The following is a 20402-nucleotide window of genomic DNA, read 5'->3' as shown; positions in this document are numbered from 1 at the left end:
CAAGAATTCTCCTATTCTGTGTTCATTCTGATAAATAACTTCTCATATTTATATTTGAATTGCAGATCTATCACCCAATCTTTAATTTCTATAGTACAAAAGTCTTCGTTTGTTATTTGCATTAAAATTTTCCAGTATAATTAGAGCCCTCTACCAACGAGACGCACCTAGGTCTTTGAGCAAAACAAAGATGGTTTGTGCATAAAGTCACAGAGAACAGAAAGAACAGAAAAAGTATGGAAAGTATCAGAATAATAGAAATGCAAGTACTCAGGATTAGATTTTATCATTTAACTGCACATGGGCAGATTTGGGGCATGCAATTTCCACCAATAAAAGAGAAGATGTTCTTCAAAAACAGTTCCCCAACAGTTGTATTTATTATTTACCGTGAACTTTCAGGTTGTATTTTCTTTCTGTGCTTCCAGCTTCATTGGTTGCCACACAGATATACTCTCCGTTATCAGAAGGTGTAACAGAAGCTATGATCAGCAGTGTCCCATCCTCCAGAATTGAAATCCCTGGTTCACTGCCTGACAGCTCTCTTCCATTGCGTAGCCATTTGATGACAGGCTTTGGAATACCTGATAAGCAAAAAGTGAAACTTCAAGAAATGCTTCGCTTAGCTCCGAATAAGAAAGATTCAAGCACTTCCCATTGCTTGCTGGAAGTCTTACTGGCAAGGACAATCCACAGGGAGGCTATGAGAGGAAGCCCTGACTGTTACAGTACGATTTTAACATTAGAAATCTTAGTCCTAAACATTATAATGTCCTTGTTGGGTACCAATGACTTTTCCCAGAATTTCCACACTCAGTGGTTATTTAAATCACTCTTAGTTTGAATTTTTCCACACAAAGTACGTATGGAAAATACTGTGCATATTGTACATTTTTACCATGCCAAAGAGTACATGGAAACTTAGTAATTCTCAGTGGTCAACAGAAAAATATACTTTTGTCACTAAAAGTGGGAATAATGACACACACCTTTTGCTGGACATGGGAATGCAATGCGTTGATTTGCCACTCTTTCTTGAAAGGGACTATTGTATGGGGGGTCCAGATCCTCAATAACAGGAGACTCTGAAAGAAAATTAGATCCCAAAAAATTCTCTACTTCCAAACACGGAAATACAGTTTGGCAACACATAATGCTTCTAAGTCTCTCTCATTCACACAAGGTCAGATTCCAATAACCCTCTTTACACTGATGAAGTGTACTATAAAAGCAGTCTTGATTTCACAGGAATATTTAGGCAGTAAGCAGTACAAAGAGGCTTTCAAATTTTACTGAAATTGGTTCTCTCTAAAACCAACTATATTTGTTTTGAGGGCAGAGACACTGTTTCTGCAAAATCTGAAAAATACTATTTAAACTGTCTTTTCTCATACCACATATTAGTCCTACCTCCACCCTTTGTTCTTGCATCTCATTTTAAACTTGTGTATGGACTGAGACTATACAAAGAATATTATTTATAATAAAGTAACGTTTCTGGCAGTTCTTTGTTGTTTGTAACAAGCGGTTCTCAGCTCTCCAAAGAGACTGAAATGGTGCGTTTAGATTATTACAAAGAACAAATAATTTCTACTTAGCTTAAGTCAGTCATGCTACATTGATGTATGTCAGCCCATCAAGTGAGGAGTTATACCACATATTTAAATTGGCATGCTGACCACTGTTGCCCCGTCACCATTTCAACAGCATGCTAACTGACTGAGTGAAGAGCTCAATTGCAAAATTCCAATTCCACTGAAAGCTGTGACACCAGGCTCCGAGGTTCAGAGAGAGTCTCTGAAAACGTGAGACATTCGAACACGCGGAGATAATATTTGAAAAAGAGGTTTCCCCTACTGGAATCTGATTTTAATTACCTACTACAAAACCAAATCATAAGTAGCTTGAAGACTTTTTGTATTTAAAAAAAAAAAGTAATATATTTCTTATTTCTTTTCAGTTTTCCTATTCCATTTTTCCTTAATTAACATCAGAATGTAACATCTAAAACAGATCTGGATTTTTGCATTACATAACAGCCAACAGCAAAGAACATTGTCCTCCAAAACATAAACCAGGCAACACTGGCATGAAACGATACATAGCCAGGGCAGGAGGTGAGATTACAGCCCTAATATAAATACCTTGAACTTGTACTGTTATTTCTGACGCATCGCTGCCTGCTACGTTACTAGCAACACACTTGTAGATTCCGGCATCAGGAAGCTGGACGTTGCTGATGCTTAGAGCTCCATCCGGGCCAGGGATAAACTGCCCACCATCTATCGGCACAGCACTTCTGCCTTTGAACCAAGTGATCGCTGGGGGAGGGATCCCCTGGGCACTGCAGGGTATGTCAACTCTATGGCCAGCTTGGACTTTCAAAACTCGAGGCCCATGCTGTATCTTTGGAGGTACTAAGGAAGACAAGGTTAGTCCACAGCATTGTGAAGAAAATGACGTACAAGATCATTCTTCAAGGAAATTCTTTTCTGTCTTTGTCATTTTAGAAAACATCCTTCCTTATTCACTGAAACTAAATTCCCTCAGGTGACTAGAGATATAGCTTAAAGATAGGATTTAGTGATAGTTTTTGTCAGGGTTAGGTTGATGGTTGGACTCGATGATCTGAAAAGGTCCCTTCCAACCTAGGCAATTCTGTGATTCCATGACTAAGGAAGCAGACCTGCATGTTCTCTATGTAGGATAGGACGTACAATACCCGATTGCTTAATTTATTTGAAGAAGCTACATTTCAAATTCTACTGCACGACTTCCATATGAGTAGTGTAATATTGTTATACTGAGCACATCCGAGTAGCTATGGGTACTGGCTATTCATAACACACAACAATTCAAAAGCTTCTATGATAAAGTTAACTACATTTTCCTTTTGACATTTTCATTTCCTTCCCCTAATTCCTGATCTTTCTATGCTTCCAAACACAAGTTCGGAGAAGGAGATAAAATGTGACTGGAAAAGATTTTGCTGGTCCCCAAGAATAATACAAATCCAACATAATTCTTTTGCCACATTGTTTTCCTTTCTAAGGATCATTGACAATAAAGGACTTACAAAGAATGTCTGAAACAGTAACAAGTGCCATTTTTCCAGACTCTCTGGTAATATACAATTACAGATAAACAAAGATGTGCACTGATATCAGATGTCTCTACCCACAGAATCAGACAGTAATCTGTTATAGCCATTGCAATGGAATTAGCATAGTCTGAAGGTTTCAGAGCTGCAGGGGGCAAGAGTTCCACTTTGGTACATTCATGGTATGTGATCCACTTCAAAGACGTGTGCTGTCAACAGGCATCGGCAGCAACACTTCCAGACTCTACATCTACCATAGCAGAACTATTTATACACCCACAATTACTATTGATCAGCCTCATCTGATAACAACAACCTGTAGATGAAGATAATATGATCTGAAAGAATATAGGTCTATAGCATTTAACATACATAGGGAAAAATGTTTTAAAAGCTCTGCATGATGCTAAATTCCATGTGGAAACTTGTAGATTGTCCTTTAAGTTAAAGCTTACCGTGTACACTTAGCTTCACTGACTGAGTTGCATTCCCAGCAATATTTGTGGCTACACAGATATACATTCCACCATCTGAAATTTGTGTCTCACTAATCTTCATTGACCCCGAGGGCAGGAAAGTATGTCTGGAAAAATAAGAAGTAGATACACCGTATAAACATGCATTGAAAAGTAAATGACCTCTACTTACACATTGATAAGGACCGCTACAAGCTAAAATAACACCATCCTACAGGACATGCTGAGCCATGCCATACTGAGCCACTGCATTCAGAACATGCAGCAAATATCTACAATATAAGATCCAAATTAAAAAATTTGGTTCCGTCTACTTACAGAATATATTAAAATCTGTCTGGTTTCTAGAAACAGAAAAAAACCCCACAAGGTAGAGAAATGTAGCTCTTCAACCTCCCATCACAAATCTTTGCTCAGCCCAGGTCAGCATGGTCAGAAAGTTAAACAACTTTTGATACTATTTCATCTTGGCAAAAAAGATGTTATGACAGCTAAACATGGAAAAAGGGGCTCTGAAAAGTATTCTGATTCAAAATCACCAGTTCTGATATTGATAGAAATTGTCACTATTCATCACTCAATAATTAACTACAGAGTATGGATTTTTACTGGTCACAAGCTTGCAACATTATAAGATACAGCCTTGGCCAGCTCAGCCAAATTCTTCTTATGTAGAAATCAAAAGCCATAGAAATAGGGAAAAAATGAGGAGGGAATTAAAAATGACAGCTAAGAACTGACAAAAAGAAATTCAAGTGTAGCATTCAAGGTTAATATACAGAATTTAGGCAAAGTTGGTGGGGAATTAGTAGTACCATCTGTCTTCCTTTCTCTGGCACGCTTTAATTAGGACAGTGTTGTTATATGGGTATAAATGGTGAATTTGGGGATTGCAATGGCCTGGAGAGATGAATGGAAATTGTAGTGTATTTCCTCTGGGCCACCCAAATCTCTCTGATATAATTCCTCCTTTGCTGCCCATATCTTGCCAAACTTTTTTTTTTTTAAGTAACCCCAAAAGATATGATTGCTGGGGTAACTTATCTCCATTATTTTGTCCACTAATTAGATTTGCTTTCTGACAGAAGCTCCTTCATTTCTGATTTCACTCTTTTGTTTATTGGTTCCATTTCTAACATCATCTTTTGGGTGGTCCCAAGCAATTTCGTTTGGACTAATTCTTTAACCTTTGCTGACATCTGTAAACAATTTTATGGAAGGGGCTGAGCTGGACTTGTGCTGCTGTGGACAACTTGGATTGCCACAAGAACCATGAGCAAGTAGCCTAATTTATCAATGTCTCCTGAGGCAAAATGAGGACAAGTAAGAGACCAAGAATGCAGATTGGTGAGTGCATGACACGTGCCCACAGGACACAGCAGAAAATTCCACAGAGATAATTAATAACAGATCAGCTCTGTGCACAAGCCTCCTTCACCAAACATGCTGTCCCAGCAGCTATTAGCTGCTGAGGCTCTTGCAGAGTCCCTCCGAGGTGCAGGTTTGGCCACAAGGGAAGCAGGCTCACCTTCAGGTGATGTACACACCTTCAGGTGTGTACAATGCCTTAATTCAGCTCAGACACTGGTTGATTCTTTCCACTGGGAGCAGTGAGAGACACTAGACAAGGGGCACAACAATAGCCGCAGCAGGTGTTTGGCCAGCGCTACCATTTCCTGGTTTGTGAATACAGCTCTAGCCTTTAACCCTTCTGAGGAATCTTGAAGACTAGAAAAGCACTAGCTCACCCCGGGACAGTACCTGGCACTTCAACTGGGAACATACAGACAATAATCACCTACTCCTTTCCTCTCTTATTTTGTACCACACTAAAATAATAAAGGAAGAAGTCCAACATTGTGTCTCATGCTGCATACAAGACAGTCCCCAACTCTTCAGTCTCTAAGATTGTCAACTCAACATTTTTATAAACATTTAGCTATGTTTTCACATGTTCAAGAATATCTGGACAGTTTTTGTAACCAAAACACAGTGAGCAATGAGCCCTTGTAAGCACTCCCAAACGTTTATCATCATCTGTAATCTACTGGCAGCCCAAAGTCCATATGAATAATAAACAATGATCCCCTGAGCATAAATATAAGTGTTTAAGAAAAGAAAAACAGTTTTTAAACATTTATAATCAGGCACAGATTATGTGGGTCTCCGGGCACCACCACAGTATGAATGTAACAGGATCTCTTTCATCTTGGCCTCCTGAGATAGCACATAAACGCGTGCTGGAATGGAAGCTGTGCAATGATGCATGGTCTTAGCGTCCGTCGGAAAGAGACATACACCTGGTTTGGGAAAGAGTTTCAAGACCTAGTAAAACAGGGTCCTCATGCAAGACAACTTAATACCTTCTGATTGATCCTGAGGCAATTAGAAATTATATAGCCTTCCAAAATCTTGAAAGCTTAGACGCAATTTCTTTTTTCATTTGTTTTCATTAAACATTGTTACCTTGGAGAGAATGGAGATATGAGCTGCGTTTCTTTGGCCCAGGTAATTATGGGGGGTGGTGAGCTCTTTACTTCACATGGAAGTGTAACATCTTCCCCTGCAATTACCGAGATCTCGATGGGTTTATCATATGCGTTTCCTTGCTGGTCTCCAGGCCTGGATACTCTAGGTTTCACTATAACATGGAACATGTTAAGAAGCTGCAATGAATATGTAAATATTTGTACAAACGTAACACCATGCAATTTTACTTCAGATTAAACGTCTTTTTTTTTTTTATCAGGTATATAACATTACAATCCTATTTTTAATGACATGTTTGCAATAGACATAAATCAGTGTAATGCTGATGTATGGTGCCTGTAGCTCAGGCACTGGCTGATGCAATACCACAAATACCAGCAAGACTGCCCTACCTACCCAAAAAGCTGGATAGCAACAGGCACGTGTAGTTCATCCATATGCTGAGCTCCATATTGCATAGATAGCTTTCGACCAACACCTGAACCATGTTACACTACAGCACCAACACCTACAACCCAGAAAAGCCTTGCAAAGCAAGCCTACACCTAAATACAATTTTTTATAATTCTGGGAGATGGTAGGAAGCTTTGGGACCGATGGGATTAATGGCTCTTCTTCCTATCAGCTGGGACTTCTATTCCTATACAGGTACTTCCTATTCACTTCCATAAAGATGAAATTATGATCAGCCCAAGATCCTAGTCCATGAACTCAAGGTAACAGGTATCAGGAGGTTTTAAGAGAATCGTAACAGCTGAAAGATAAGCTTTTCAGTATCAGCCATTTGTAAGATTACCTACTATGAGGATCCAGTGATCTAAGACAAAGTCAAAAGCACTAATTAGAGATTGTTTTAAACCCCGTTTGCACTGTGGGTATCCTAGGTTCACAATCCACCTGAGTGTGTTTTACCGTCTAAAATACGATGCAATGGGAGGACACAGACAACACCGCTATATTTAATTTTAGCTCACACACACCGTAGACAGACAGCTGGACCTTCCGCGTAGCATAACCAGCAGCATTTGTTGCAGTGCACACATATTCCCCAGTCTCTTCACCCCCTGGTGAAACTACCTGCAGGCTTCCATCAGACCCTGCAGAAAATTTCACATCACTGGAAAGAATTACTTCTTTCTGTGGAAAGAAGGGAAAATAAAAAAAAAGTCTACAGTGTCTGGATCTCCTAAAATAAAAAAAAATTTACAATCATTTAATTCAATAAAGCTGAAGCTTACAGAGATAGAAAAAAATCTAACAAAACCACAAAAACTATTAAAGGAATATAAAAATGCTAGTTCCTGCACCATCTCCCTTAGCTCACCCCATTGCTGTGATCCATTCGTATGAAAACTGCTGCATTTTTAATATAACACTGTCACATTTTTCACTGTGAAATATGCTCCATATGCTCTTTAGTGTAGTTCCTCAGACCAAACAATTTGCAGGCAGTCTGACTAAACTGAGCAATATTTTTATTTACATTACAATACTACTGCTATTGCTTATGGCTGAGATGGACAAAATATTTTGAATTAACTAAAAAGCCTGGCCCCAAAATTCCATCCATACAAATTAACTAATTTCAACTAACTTTTCACATCCCTTGAGTGTCACTGTGCAAGCAGCACCAACCGCAGAAGCACAGGGATTCTTATACAGAAAACTCACTACTTTTTACAGATGCTAATTTTTTAAAAAATTGAAGTTTTCTGATGTCAAAACATCTTGTCAAAGACGATTGAAAAATGACGGATGGTTAACCCCAGAATGCCACCAGTAGACACACTTTCCTCAGCGGGGAAAAAAAAAGTCTTCTTAAAGTAAGGCTCCAAAACAAAAATGAACTTTCGATCTGTGGCAGGTTGCCTAATCTCAAAGTATCAACTCATAACAGGAATATGAACAATTTCTAAAGTGTTAAAAACATAACGATACAGCGATAACCAAAGCCCTTCCAAAGAATAGAACATTGATCTATGGGTGGACGATGGCCAAAAAAACCACTGCTCTAAGAAACAAAAGCAGATACAAATAGAGATTTCCAGGTCCCTCGAAGCTAAGGCTTTTGGTTGTATTTCTTGCATATAGTTTTTATGACAACAAAATTATGTGTTCAATTCATCTTTCACCATGAGAAAGATGAGAAATTACCTTGGACCAGACAATAGATGGCTTAGGAACTCCACTTGCTTTGCATGGTAATGTTACTGGGATTCCTTCAATGGTGCTAAATATCTGCTGTCCGTGCTGAATAACAGGCAGAACTAAAAGTAAATGCAAATATTAAACACATGCAGGGGACAGATTTCAAACCACAGCACCACTCCTACAATAAAATCCTTACATTCAATTACTACTTCATACAGGCAGCAGCGTTTGGGAATTTCCAGCCTCTTCTCTGAACCCTAACATTGACAATGACCAGCACTTTCTCCTCCTCTCTCCAGTCATTCGTGACAATAAATATCTGTTCATAACAAAGCATGTCAGCCACAGGTTGATCACTGGATTAGGTACACATAGTTTTTAACTAACTGTAGGTATTTCATATAGTTGATTGCAGTCATTTCAGAACGTCTTTGCATATCCTCTGACAACATTTTGGGCCAGGCTTCCCGAAATGATACTGTGCATGATTCAACCTATACAGCACCTTTCAGGAGAATGGGTTCAGCATTTCTGCTGCTGAATCAGTTTCCATCAACAGACACCATTTTGAACAGAGCAGATATGAGAACGATCACATTTATTTAATGCTTGTTATAAATGCTACAAAGTTGCGCTAACTGCAGGGCCTGACTGTTAGATGAACTTGAACAAAAAAACCAGATCACTTCACAAAATCAGTAATAAGAAAATAGTACGAACCCCAGCCCCCCTACCTAACTGAGCTGGTTTTGAATTAACAAAAAAAAAACCAAAACAAAAAGAAGATAGATTTAAGGCTATAATCTAAAATCCAAAAACTAGATCCTTCTAAAAACATACAAATAAATTCTGAATATAAGTTCTGAAATATTCCAAAAACTAGAGCTGACACGGAAGACCTTATCAGACACTGAGTACTTGCCTGTATTGAAAAATAACAGCTATTCTTAATGTAAAAGGATGTTCCAGCACCTTCAGTGAAGCTCAAAATAAATCTCCCATGATTACTTTAACACGTGAGAAAATTTCAGCCTGTAAACCATGAAGTGCTTTGACCCCACACAGAGTTAACACAAGTATCTTCAGCTGAAATGCAGATGGGTTACCACAACGCTAACACTTTGTGTCTTGCCGTCAGTGTAATTTTTGGTTAAATTAATCAAAAAAGTTTTATTAAAGAAAAACAAAAAGCAAAAAACCCAAGCCAAATCTTTAAAAATCTTTGACGATCACAAAACTGCGTTATTTTTGTTTTATTTTAAAAACAGTCTCAATCGCTTGGTTCTTTCCTTTGCAGTGGATCCAATTTCCCATCATGTTACTTTACAAAGTAACATCATTACAAAAGAGGAAATGTGAGAAATTAGTATAACTGTAACAAAAAAGATCCAGTGAGAGCTCCTGTTAGTAAGAAATACGCTCTCATCTTGCATTCAGCACAAAAGCAACAAGACAGTGTTCCTTACCATACACATTAACAGTAGTAGTTTTGTTGCTCGTCCCAGCAACATTACTTGCCATGCAGGTATAATCACCGCCATCCTGCAGCCGAACTCTTTCAAGGTGCAGGCTTCCATCACTGCGAACGTTAATGTAGGGATTGGGAACCAGCTGCCAAAAGAGTGACGTAGCGTTTTACTAAAGAAAATAATTGTTGATAATATTTACTTTGGGATGCAGCATAGCTTTACTTGACTGTTTCACATTCTTAAAAATTATATGTTCCTGGGGAATTTTACTAGAGTTTTTCCTACCTTCCATCTTCCATAAGAAGCTAATTTTTAAATACGAATTTTGGTAGCACCTCGTATTTACTGCTGGAGTGAAATTAAGATCTGCAACGGCAAATCTGCTCTGCCACAGTATGTATAAAACTGCCACTCATGCTTATAATTGTGCGCTGAAGTAAAAACAAACGTAGCTGAATTATTTTACTGTATTTTTTATTGGTTATTCCAGTAACCCAGTCTGATCACAAATCAGCTCTTTATGAGTGCAATAACTTGTTCTTCTTCCACAAACAGATCCTTTTTTTTATAGTTATCAAAACCTTCTAACTGGTCATATCCATCAAGTAGAGGGACCAGCTCTGAAGCATACCATTGTGAAAGAAAAGTTAAAATTTTCATAAGAGTAATTCTGTAAAGGTTATATACCCTATAGCAACACCAAAATAAAATCAATGAGCTCAGCAACACAGACTTGCCTTAAAGAAAGGCTGTTAGAATGCAAAATTGTTCCAGTCATGCCGTGCTCAGAGAAAGCTGCATTCTTCTCTAAATATAACTTTTTTCCAACACTTTCCTTAGAGTGCAGCTTTTGCCGCAAGCTTACAATTACAGGAAACTAGCACTACTACACAGAGGAATTAGCAACTCAACAAGGAGGATCCTGCCAGTATTTCTCACAGAAGTTCCAGCCTGTGCTACTTGCACTTACACATCAAAAGAAAAGTCCAGTGATTCAAAAACTGAGCAGAAAACTCTAGCAAACAAAGGGCCAAGTAGTGCCAGAATTCTGCTTGGCGACAATAAATAAAGAAAAATTTGCTATCATTTTTTAATTGTAGCTGTGGAGAAAGGGCTTTAGGGAAAAATTAGCAAGATAAAGAGCAGAACTTCACAGGGATGTTAAAGTCAGTAATTTCGCTATTACTAAAGAAATGAAACTTCACTCAGACAACTAACCTAGGTGCGACGTCTACACCACTTCTCTGTCTGCAGGAGTTATAAATTGGCAATGGTGTGCTCTCAAGGGGGAAAGAAAACACATTCTTTCATGCTCTAAGCAGTGCACCACTGGGAAAGGAGTATATGGTACAGGGATGCTGACATTTATCTCATCCCATCAGCAACAGTAAAAGTCATGACGTTAAAAACCCCTAAATCTACGTAAATTTTCTGGTATCTTTATTTTTTAAAAATAAGGAAAAAGAAATGCTTTTCAGTTACCAGGGTTTAAATTCCAGCACTTTTGTCATTCTGGTAGGCATATTCACAAGATTTCAAGAGCCAACAAGAATGCATAAAACTACTTTGAAACTAAGTAAGTAAGAAGACAAAAGGACAATTCACAAATACTTTGGCTCCAGGTTCTTTTCTAGATCTTCACATCCCCCACTACCATCTTCTATTCCCTCATCTATGCTTCAGAGTTAGAAATTTCCTAGCACAGGCAGTGATCAGTCAGGCATAACCATCAGGATGCCACACTTCCACTTTCATATTTTGAACAGTAATAAACCATCATTTCTTAGGCGGATGTCTGTACTCTGAATGCCAGCGCCTGCAGAAACTCAGAAGCAGCTACTGCCTTACAGAAACAGCCAAGTGGCTTCTCCTGAGGAGGCAGCAGCTCCTATTGAGTGGTCGTTGTCTGCTGTAATTCACCTAGATGACATTGGATCCTTGTTTCCAGTGAGCTAGTCCAACCTCCTGAAGCATCTTCATTTGTAAGCATAAAATCTATTAGTATATTTGCACATCAACTTTTGTAAATTAAACCAAGTTGTTATCATGGCTTGAAATGTCAGCTGAAGATTTTGTCTGCCCATAACTCTTACAGGAAGCAAAACAGTCTTACCACCATATTGTTTTTAATCCACCTCCGGTCTGGAATGGGGTTTCCAGCAAGCAGTACACAAGGCAAAGTGAGCTGCTGCCCCTCAATTACATTGGCTGTGGCTGGACTTATTCCAATCAGAGGCGTAACTTCAACAAAAGAAAGAATTAGAAGAAATTATTAGGAACTTTTATACATTCATGTAAAATATCAAATCTGAATTTTCATTATTAGTCTTGTCAGTAATGCTACTTGCAGCAGCACCAGACAAAGTTCTCCTTGTGCAAGGTAATATTCAAATATAGAGCAAGAAACATTTCCTACAATGAAAGCTATAAGACATTAATCAGTCTTACCCAGTCCAGTTACTGTGATGGTGGCTGGCCGTGACTGAATCCTTCCAAACTGGTTCTCAGCTTCACAGATGTAAGTTCCTTCATCACTGACCCACAAATCTAGAGGGGGGGAAAAAGAGACCAGACTGCAGCATATGAAATGATATTGAAAATTTTGCAATACATAGGTACCCTATCTTTTAATCTTTCAGTTTCAAGTATTCAGTTTTGGCCAGATCATTCCTTTCCATCTGTCACCAAGTACAGAAGCAATGACTATATAAGCACTTGAATTAAAAAAAGCATTATATAGAATCATAGAATCATAGGGTTGGAAGGGACCTCTGGAGATCATCTAGTCCAACCCCCCTGCCACAGCAGGATCACCCAGAGCAGGCGGCACAGGAACGCATCCAGGCGGGTTTGGAATGTCTCCAGAGATGGAGACTCCGCCACCCCTCTGGGCAGCCTGTGCCAGTGCTCTGCCACCCTCAAAGGAAAGAAGTTCCTCCTCATGTTTAGGTGGAACTTCCTATGCTCAAGTTTGTGCCCATTACCTCTTGTCCTGTCCCCGGGCACCACTGAAAAGAGCCTGGCCCCATCCTCCTGACACCCACCCTTTCAGTATTTATAAGGGTTGATAAGATCCCCCCTCAGCCGGCTTTTTTCCAGACTGAAGAGACCCAAATCCCTCAGCCTTTCTTCATAAGAGAGGTGTTCCAGTCCCCTAATCATCTTGGTAGCCCTTTGCTGTCCCCTCTCCAGCAGTTCCCTGTCCTTCTTGAACTGGGGAGCCCAGAACTGGACACAGTACTCCAGGTGCGGCCTCACCAGGGCAGAGTAGAGGGGGAGGATGACCTCCCTCCACCTGCTGGCCACACTCTTCTTGATGCACCCCAGGATGCCATTGGCTTTTTTGGCCACAAGGGCACATTGCTGGCTCATGGTCATCCTGTTGTCCACCAGGACTCCCAGGTCTCTTTCAGATGAGCTGCTCTCCAGCAGGTCAGCCCCAAACTATACATATATATGATACTTTTCATCATGTTATATATTGCATATACTTTAATACAGTACATACTAATGTGCAGAAATAATATATGGCAGTATGCTATATATCCACACATACATATACTATTATGTAGTGCATTTACAGGGGAATTCTGTTTACTACGCACAGCAATGTGTGTCTGTATGCGAACAGAAACCCACATAGTAGTACATAACACACAAGTTACTGTACCCTACATACAGTAGAGAGGAATTACTTCACTCAACCTGATTACGTCTAGAAAGGAATAAAAGAGCTAAGAAAACAGAATAACATCACTTAGCGTAAGGGTCACTGAAACGGTCCAAGTAACTGAAATCACAAGGCCACTTGCAGAAATTCTAGTTATTACTCAAGTTAGCACTTGCCAAAAACAATGAGTTTAGAAACACAGATCTCAAAAAAACCAAACCAAACCAAAAAACACCAAACCCAAAAAAAAACCCACCCAAAAAATGAAAATCCACGACTTCTCAGTATCAACGGAGTTAATAACCCACATTTACTTAAATAAAAGTATAATAATTTCTATGAAGAAGAGTGAAGCCAATGACGAAACACATCTGAATTCACAAACTCGTGGGAAAATGAACTGCATGTCAAAAGCAATTAAGTCAGTATGAGAAAGACAATCTCTTATAAAAATCCAGTCTTTTTACACAGTTAACAATTTATAAAGTAGTATAGTAACTTAAATGTACCACATATGTCATATTTCCCTTTGGAATCTTTTCATAAGAAAGTTTAGTCTACCTACTATTAATAGACAGAGCTCCTGTTCTGAGTTGACTGATGGAACTAACTGCAAACGGTCTTGAGAAAAGGGAAGCACCGTTTAGCCACCTCCATTTAACCTTTGGTTCTGGGTAACCCTGAACATAGCATGGCAGTGTGATGTTTGAGCCAATATCCGCAGATTCATCACTAGGCTCCTGTGTGAAAACTGGGGGGGCTAGGGAAAAAAAAAGGAAAGAGTACACAAAGTGAACTGGGGTTGCAACATGACATTAGCATTCTGCTTGCACTATGGACAACCTAAATTTATATCCCATTATGCACAATTATTCTTTTAACAACAGATTCCCAACTCTAGCAACACCTTACAAAAGCAGCCTTGCATGCTCTGTACTTACAATGGGGAGCTCAGAAATGGGCTAAACATCTCAATAAAAATGAAGACTGAAGACACAACCAAGCCCATCAGAAGAACGTGTATACTCAAGTGTTAGCATTGTTAGTCTCCTTCAAACAGCGCTGATCTGTTTTTCTGATTTTCTGAATTTCTGAATTCTGAATTTCTGATTCTTCAGAAAGTGTATGTGCCTGAGAGGAACATGCATTTAACAAGATGTGACGTGTCAGGCCACAGGCAGTTAGAAAGAATTAGGAAAAGAGGAGAGGAAGGGCTAAGTTACAATAACCTTAAGCAGTACCTTAAGTTAGTATAATATATTATCTACTTTGAGAACTATGTTAGGTTGAGGTTTGAACAGATTCCTCCTCCTCTGCCTCTCTCTTCCTCCTAATTTTTATGCTTTCCAAAAGAAGTAAGAGTGAAAGAAAGCTGGAGTTCAAATAGCACAAGGAAACAGCTCAGTGAACCCCACCAAAAAGGTGTTCCCAGCACACACACACGGACTTACACATATTTGTGAGAAAGGTTCAAGTAACCAAGGCACCATTGACCACATATAGAAACACTGAAATTAGAATCACAGAATGGTTTGGGTTGGAAGGGACCTTAAAGATCATCTAGATCCAACCCCCCTGCCATGGGCAGGGACACCTCCCACTAGAGCAGGTTGCTCAAAGCCCCATCCAGCCTGGCCTTGAACACCTCCAGGGATGGGGCCCTGGAATTGGAGTACTTACTGTCTAGATTGCAAGCTACTTACAGCCAACATCTAGAGTTATCTTTCCAGAAGCTGTCCCTGCATCGTTGGTAGCCACACAGGTATAGTCACCAGCATCCAGGTCTTGTGTTTCCTGGATCTTCAAAAGACCCCGATGAGTATCAATAATGAGAAATGCTGATGCCCTCAACTCTAAGTCACCTAAGTCCAGACAAAAAAAAAAGGCAACTGAAATACAATAGGTATTTATCAAAATTATTCCAACAAAAACAGTGTCCCAAGTTTGAGATTTGTTCACAACAGCTTTAGAGAAAATGAAATCACTTCAAGATCACTGTTCTAAATATTCCTGCTAAAGTAAATAAATGAAACAAAGTAATAAGTGCACCTTTAAACCATTTAACTTGGGGATGTGGGATTCCAGTTGTTTTACACTCCATAATAGTTGTGTCTCCGAGAGCAACCAGAATTTCACTTTGAACTATGGTCAATGTTGGGCCCTCTAAAAAGAAACAATATAGAAAAAATGAGTTCCTCATCCAAAGAATACACATTTTTAAGACATAAGCCATGAAAGATTCTGATTTTCTCTTGTTATATGGAAGAACATTTGCATTAAAAGTCAAACAGGCTTTAAAATCACATAAGGTGACAGATAAACACTAGAAAACATGAAAAAGTAAAATCTGGTCCAGAGCACCTGGGTCACACAGAGAATTTAAGGACAGAATCAGAGGAGTTTCATCACGTAGAAAGTAAAAAATGAAAAGTCACAATCCCTCTCCAGCCAGATGCTGGTCATCAAGAATTTTAATAGTCTGCTATTAATATAATCAACGTATTGTTTAGAGAACACAAATTGAATTAGGACTCTAAAGTTCTAAGCACACTACAGGAATTTACAGAAACACGATTCCTTTTCCAAAGGCCTATTCAAGTTTGCAAGCCTACCCCACTTTCATACCCAATTTTAGGTGTTTTTTTTCTTAAAAACAGCATAAGAAGAAACACTAAGCCCCAAATATCATCTAACAATACTACTCAGATTTGAATAAAAAATGAAAGGGATGTTTGTGGGCTGTTCAACATTTTTTCTGAGTTTTTTTGAAATTTTTATCAGTACATTCCACATGGTTTTACTAATTTTAACGGTTCCTCCCTGATGATGCATTAATTTGCTTTTGTAATTTTACTACATTGTTTCTTTTACTCACCGATGTATGTAAGGGTGGATGTCTGTGTCTCTGTCCCAGCTGAGTTACTTGCCAAGCAACCATAAATTCCTCCATCTTTTGGAATTGCCTTTCTTATGATTAAGGTGCCTTCTGGGCTCAATCTATATCTGGGTTGACACAGGGGACCAACCAAAATGATTAGTTAAAGAAAAGGGGATAACTGTTACACCCACACTGCAAGCAGCAACAGCATGACCAGATGGCTTATGAACAGTTATCGATGTTTTTTTTCTCATGATAAACAACAATATTAGTATTATTATATCTATCAGAGAACTTCAATGTATTTTGTGAAGAGCATTTAACTAATCTTGTAAAAAGCCTTCTGAAGAAAACTAAAGTATTTCTATTTCTGACATGAGGAAACTGAAATTAAAAGAGTTATAAAGGCAAAGGTTGAGCTACTGTTTCCAAAACTCACAGACTCCTGTGGAAGAAACAGTCAGAGATTTTTGTCAATCTTCAAAACTGCTTTCTCACGTAGGAAAGTAATAAAAATAAAGCTATAAACCCTACCTGCTTGAACCAATAATAAACATATCGTTGTGTGTCCACACTACTGTCGGCTGTGGATAACCTGTTGCAGAACACCTGATAGACACTTCAGAGCCTTCTGTAAAAGTCTGATTCTTAGGTGAAACAACAACCCTAGGTGGTTCTATTAAAAGAAATTAAAAACAGCAATTAAAAATATCCAGTTGTAAAAGACTTACAGATAAGACTTTATTTCCATTTTAAAACAGCTCTGTAGTGAGAAAACAATCCTAATAAAGGTCGGAGTCCACTTCTTTCCTTGCTTCCTCTAGCACTGCCTACCAATTCCTCAGCTTAAAACACGTACCTTTATAGAAGTTGGATTCAGGGTACAGAGACCAACCTAATTCACATGCCTACGCTGTTTGCTTTGTTTTGAGATGCAGAATTTGGAGCTCCCATATGAGGGCACTAATTCTGACAAAAAGCTGCCAGAACCAAAGTTCACCAATGTGATCCATCAAGGCGACAAAGCCAGGCTGAAATAGGCATAAGATGTGCAAGGTCATCATTCTGAATAGAAACTATGATACGTCAGCGGTTTCACGTGGATTCAACTTGAACATAATAATTATGTAATAATTAACTTATAATTTGTAATGCGTGCTTAAAACTCAGCAAAGCAGCAGAGACAATTTTGACAAACTTGTGCAGACTCCTGAAAAATAAAGCCAATGACCACAAATCTTCAGGCAGGCCAATGGTAAAGAGTATAACCTAAGTGACAAAAATAAAAGTCACAATATACGTGCAGGCACACAGAAAGAAATGAACAGCAAAATCACATTGAAGACAATTGAATCTGCAGTGTTAACAATGCAAATGGATGTTACGGATTTCAGCTGCATTTTCACCAGAAAAGCGACTGGTGAACTTCATAGAATTCATTCTCTTACACCCTTAGACAGACTTCCTCAGTAAAGAACACCAAAACAACTCACTGTGGCAACTGTCATTTTCTTCTATGGTACATACAATATCGTCTTACTTAGACAAGGAAAAGATCCACACCACTGAATGGATGAAAAAGTAGTAACTTGTAGTACTGACTCCTGCTACTTCATCTTAGTTATGGCATGCAACTGGCTACTATTCAATCAGCAGCATCAAACTTCATCTTAGAAGCTTTGCCTTTTGCCAGTCGCACACTGTATTAACATGTATTCTTCTGCAGCTGGTCTTTTTACCAGCAACCATAGAATAAAAAGCCTAAGCCTAACTCTCTTTTTGGGAGAGTGAGAGAGGCTAAACACACGTAACAGGTACTCTGAATCTAGGGCTGCTCTGCACAGCTCTTTTTTATTAGCTTCCATGGGAATTATGCCCTCCTATAGACTCAGGTGACATTTGACATGTTTTCATGGCTGCTAAGGAAAAATGTGTCCAAGAGCCAGTACATACAGTCTATTTATGTGTGGTACAATCCGTCAGGAACAAGATGAAGGTGTGATGCTCTGCAAATTCCAGGTGAACGGCATAAATCTTTCTAGCTCAGTCTGTCATGACGCAAACGGAAACAATTCAGAGAGCTACTACCAATGCCTTTCTGGGAGAATTAATACCATGCCCTTTTCATTATCATTGTGGAAAGGAAGATTATTTTCTGTGTTGTAAAAACTAAAACCCACAGCGTTTCTGGCCTGGAAGACGACGACTGTGCTGCTTCTAGGACAGAAGCCAGACAGCAAGGTTCCCAAGGACCATAAGTAATTTTGAAATATAATTAGGAGTAACATCAGCATGCGAGTCATGGACATAACTTTTAATTTAACTTTTTTAGTATACTTTAATTTAAAATATTTGTGGTATGTTTTGTGTCTGAGTTTAATGAATAATTCACGTCTGTAACTTATCTGCATGCCCCTGTTAAGCACATAAAACCCCTCTCTCAAAGAGAAATGGTACTGCTGTTTTGAGGAAGGCTTTTTGATGCAGCATGGCACCTGGTGCTCTGGGGAGCAGAACCATTATTGCTGGGAGCTGATTACTCTGTTTTCAGTCATTAACTAGACATGTGAGCTTATAAAGGATTCTGAGATCTGTAAGTAAAAGCGTATGCAAACCCACACAGCTATACTGCCAAAGACAAGCAATAATAATAAACAGCAACTAATTTGCACACAGTTGCAAAACTATAAACACAGATGCATGTAACACCTTATCATTTACTTTCTTAAATTTATGTCCATTAACCTTCCCCAAGTTCATTAGTTTTTCACTCATAGAGCAGATCTAATAAAAAGCTGCAGGGTCCTGAAAAGTCCCTCCCATGTTTCATATCGGCTCTGAAATCTCTGAGCTCCCAGAGCAGAGAAATGCAGAGCCATAGTTCCAGAAGTACTAGGATCAAATCCAGATACAAGGGAGCAGGGAGAGGCAAGAAACGGATGCAAATTACAGAACTGTCCTCAAGTGATTCACGATGTGCAACAGCTTTCTCAGCTATTTTTATTTTCTTTTAAATCCTGCCAAGAGACGCTGGGAGATATTCTGCACGCTCTGGTCTTCAGGAAGGTCACATCGTGCTTTGGCAACGCACCCTTGCCCATGCAGTTATTTTCACACAGGTGAGTTGAAGAAGGTTGAAGAAATATTTGTATTTAACACATAATCAATGAAATTAATTGAAAAAAGTCAATATACACAGCCGTAATTCTAGCTGGTAGCTTGAGTATCAGTGAGAACGCATTTGCCACTAATTAACCAGCTTGTTTTCTTGCCCAAAGGCCAGCAAGCAGGCAGGCATGCAGAACAGGCTTTCTTCTATGACAGGTCAATGGGATTTCTTTTGTTTTGTCCTTTGTATCATAAGGGAAAAGATTTGTACATGGGCAGGAGAAGCACAAACTCCGCAGAGCGCCAATCCCATTCAGGGCTGTAGAAGAAAACCTTTTAAACAACACGGATCATGCACAAAGCTTCTGAAGAGAAAGAAGGTTGGTTTGAAGATTTCAGGGTCTGACGCATTCACGCCCTCCTTGGCCATAATATTCAGTAAAACCATTTGAAGCAGTTAAACTTAGCATGAAAAAGGGACAGCAAATACAACATTTTTATTTCATACAACATAAAACCCCCACTTATTGCCCTTTATTAGTAAAAAACAGACTTACTGCCAGTGTTTCTTCACTGCTTTTTTTTTTTTCCATATTTAACAGCAACTTTTCCCCAAAAGCAACCCTGCAGATGATATTTGACTGAACCATTACTTGTAAAGTATCAATGTTTTTGTGCAGCACCCTCAAGATTCTTTCTTGCCTTTTACACTAACAGCATTTTTGGAAAACTGAATGATTCAAACTCTTCACCTGATGAGCAATGCCTTAACAAGGCTAAATAAGAACAACTATTTAAATGTGTCTAGATCAAAAAACCACCACGTAAGAATGCAATCACTGCAGCAGTTTACACACGTTTGCTGTAAATTTTTACAAGGGTTTGATTTTTGTAAAATTTCACTTCCTCAAGACTTTAGAGTAAACACTCAGACCCTCCTACACACACCCCTGATACTGGCAGAGAATAGATGGAGCCCCATCCCTGTGTCCAGCCCGCTCACCAGCAGGTGTCTCTGGTTACAACCCACCCTTGTTAGTGTCAATTGAAAGGGTCTGAA

The 20402-nt window shown here is 39.0% G+C and overlaps 1 protein-coding gene across 1 annotated transcript in view; it reads right to left on the bottom strand.

The window, feature by feature from the left end:
* Positions 1-20402, bottom strand: part of HMCN1 (hemicentin 1) — a 187557-nt gene that overhangs the window by 96725 nt on the left and 70430 nt on the right. The window contains exons 12-26 of the mRNA XM_063343291.1: positions 16769-16910; positions 16232-16359; positions 15406-15519; positions 15060-15218; positions 13922-14116; positions 12135-12233; positions 11800-11927; positions 9684-9828; positions 8221-8333; positions 7047-7203; positions 6043-6217; positions 3556-3683; positions 2145-2417; positions 990-1085; positions 390-584 (exon numbers count right to left, since the gene is read on the bottom strand). Of these exons, the coding sequence (XP_063199361.1) occupies positions 390-584; positions 990-1085; positions 2145-2417; positions 3556-3683; positions 6043-6217; positions 7047-7203; positions 8221-8333; positions 9684-9828; positions 11800-11927; positions 12135-12233; positions 13922-14116; positions 15060-15218; positions 15406-15519; positions 16232-16359; positions 16769-16910 (2247 nt within the window). The remainder of the gene's footprint in view (positions 1-389; positions 585-989; positions 1086-2144; positions 2418-3555; positions 3684-6042; positions 6218-7046; positions 7204-8220; positions 8334-9683; positions 9829-11799; positions 11928-12134; positions 12234-13921; positions 14117-15059; positions 15219-15405; positions 15520-16231; positions 16360-16768; positions 16911-20402) is intronic.

Source organism: Chroicocephalus ridibundus, chromosome 8 (assembly GCF_963924245.1).
Source record: "Chroicocephalus ridibundus chromosome 8, bChrRid1.1, whole genome shotgun sequence".
In the NCBI taxonomy this organism is placed as follows: Eukaryota; Metazoa; Chordata; class Aves; order Charadriiformes; family Laridae; genus Chroicocephalus; species Chroicocephalus ridibundus.
The sequence above is the reverse complement of the archived record's forward strand: the minus strand, read 5'-3'. Positions and strand labels throughout refer to the sequence as shown.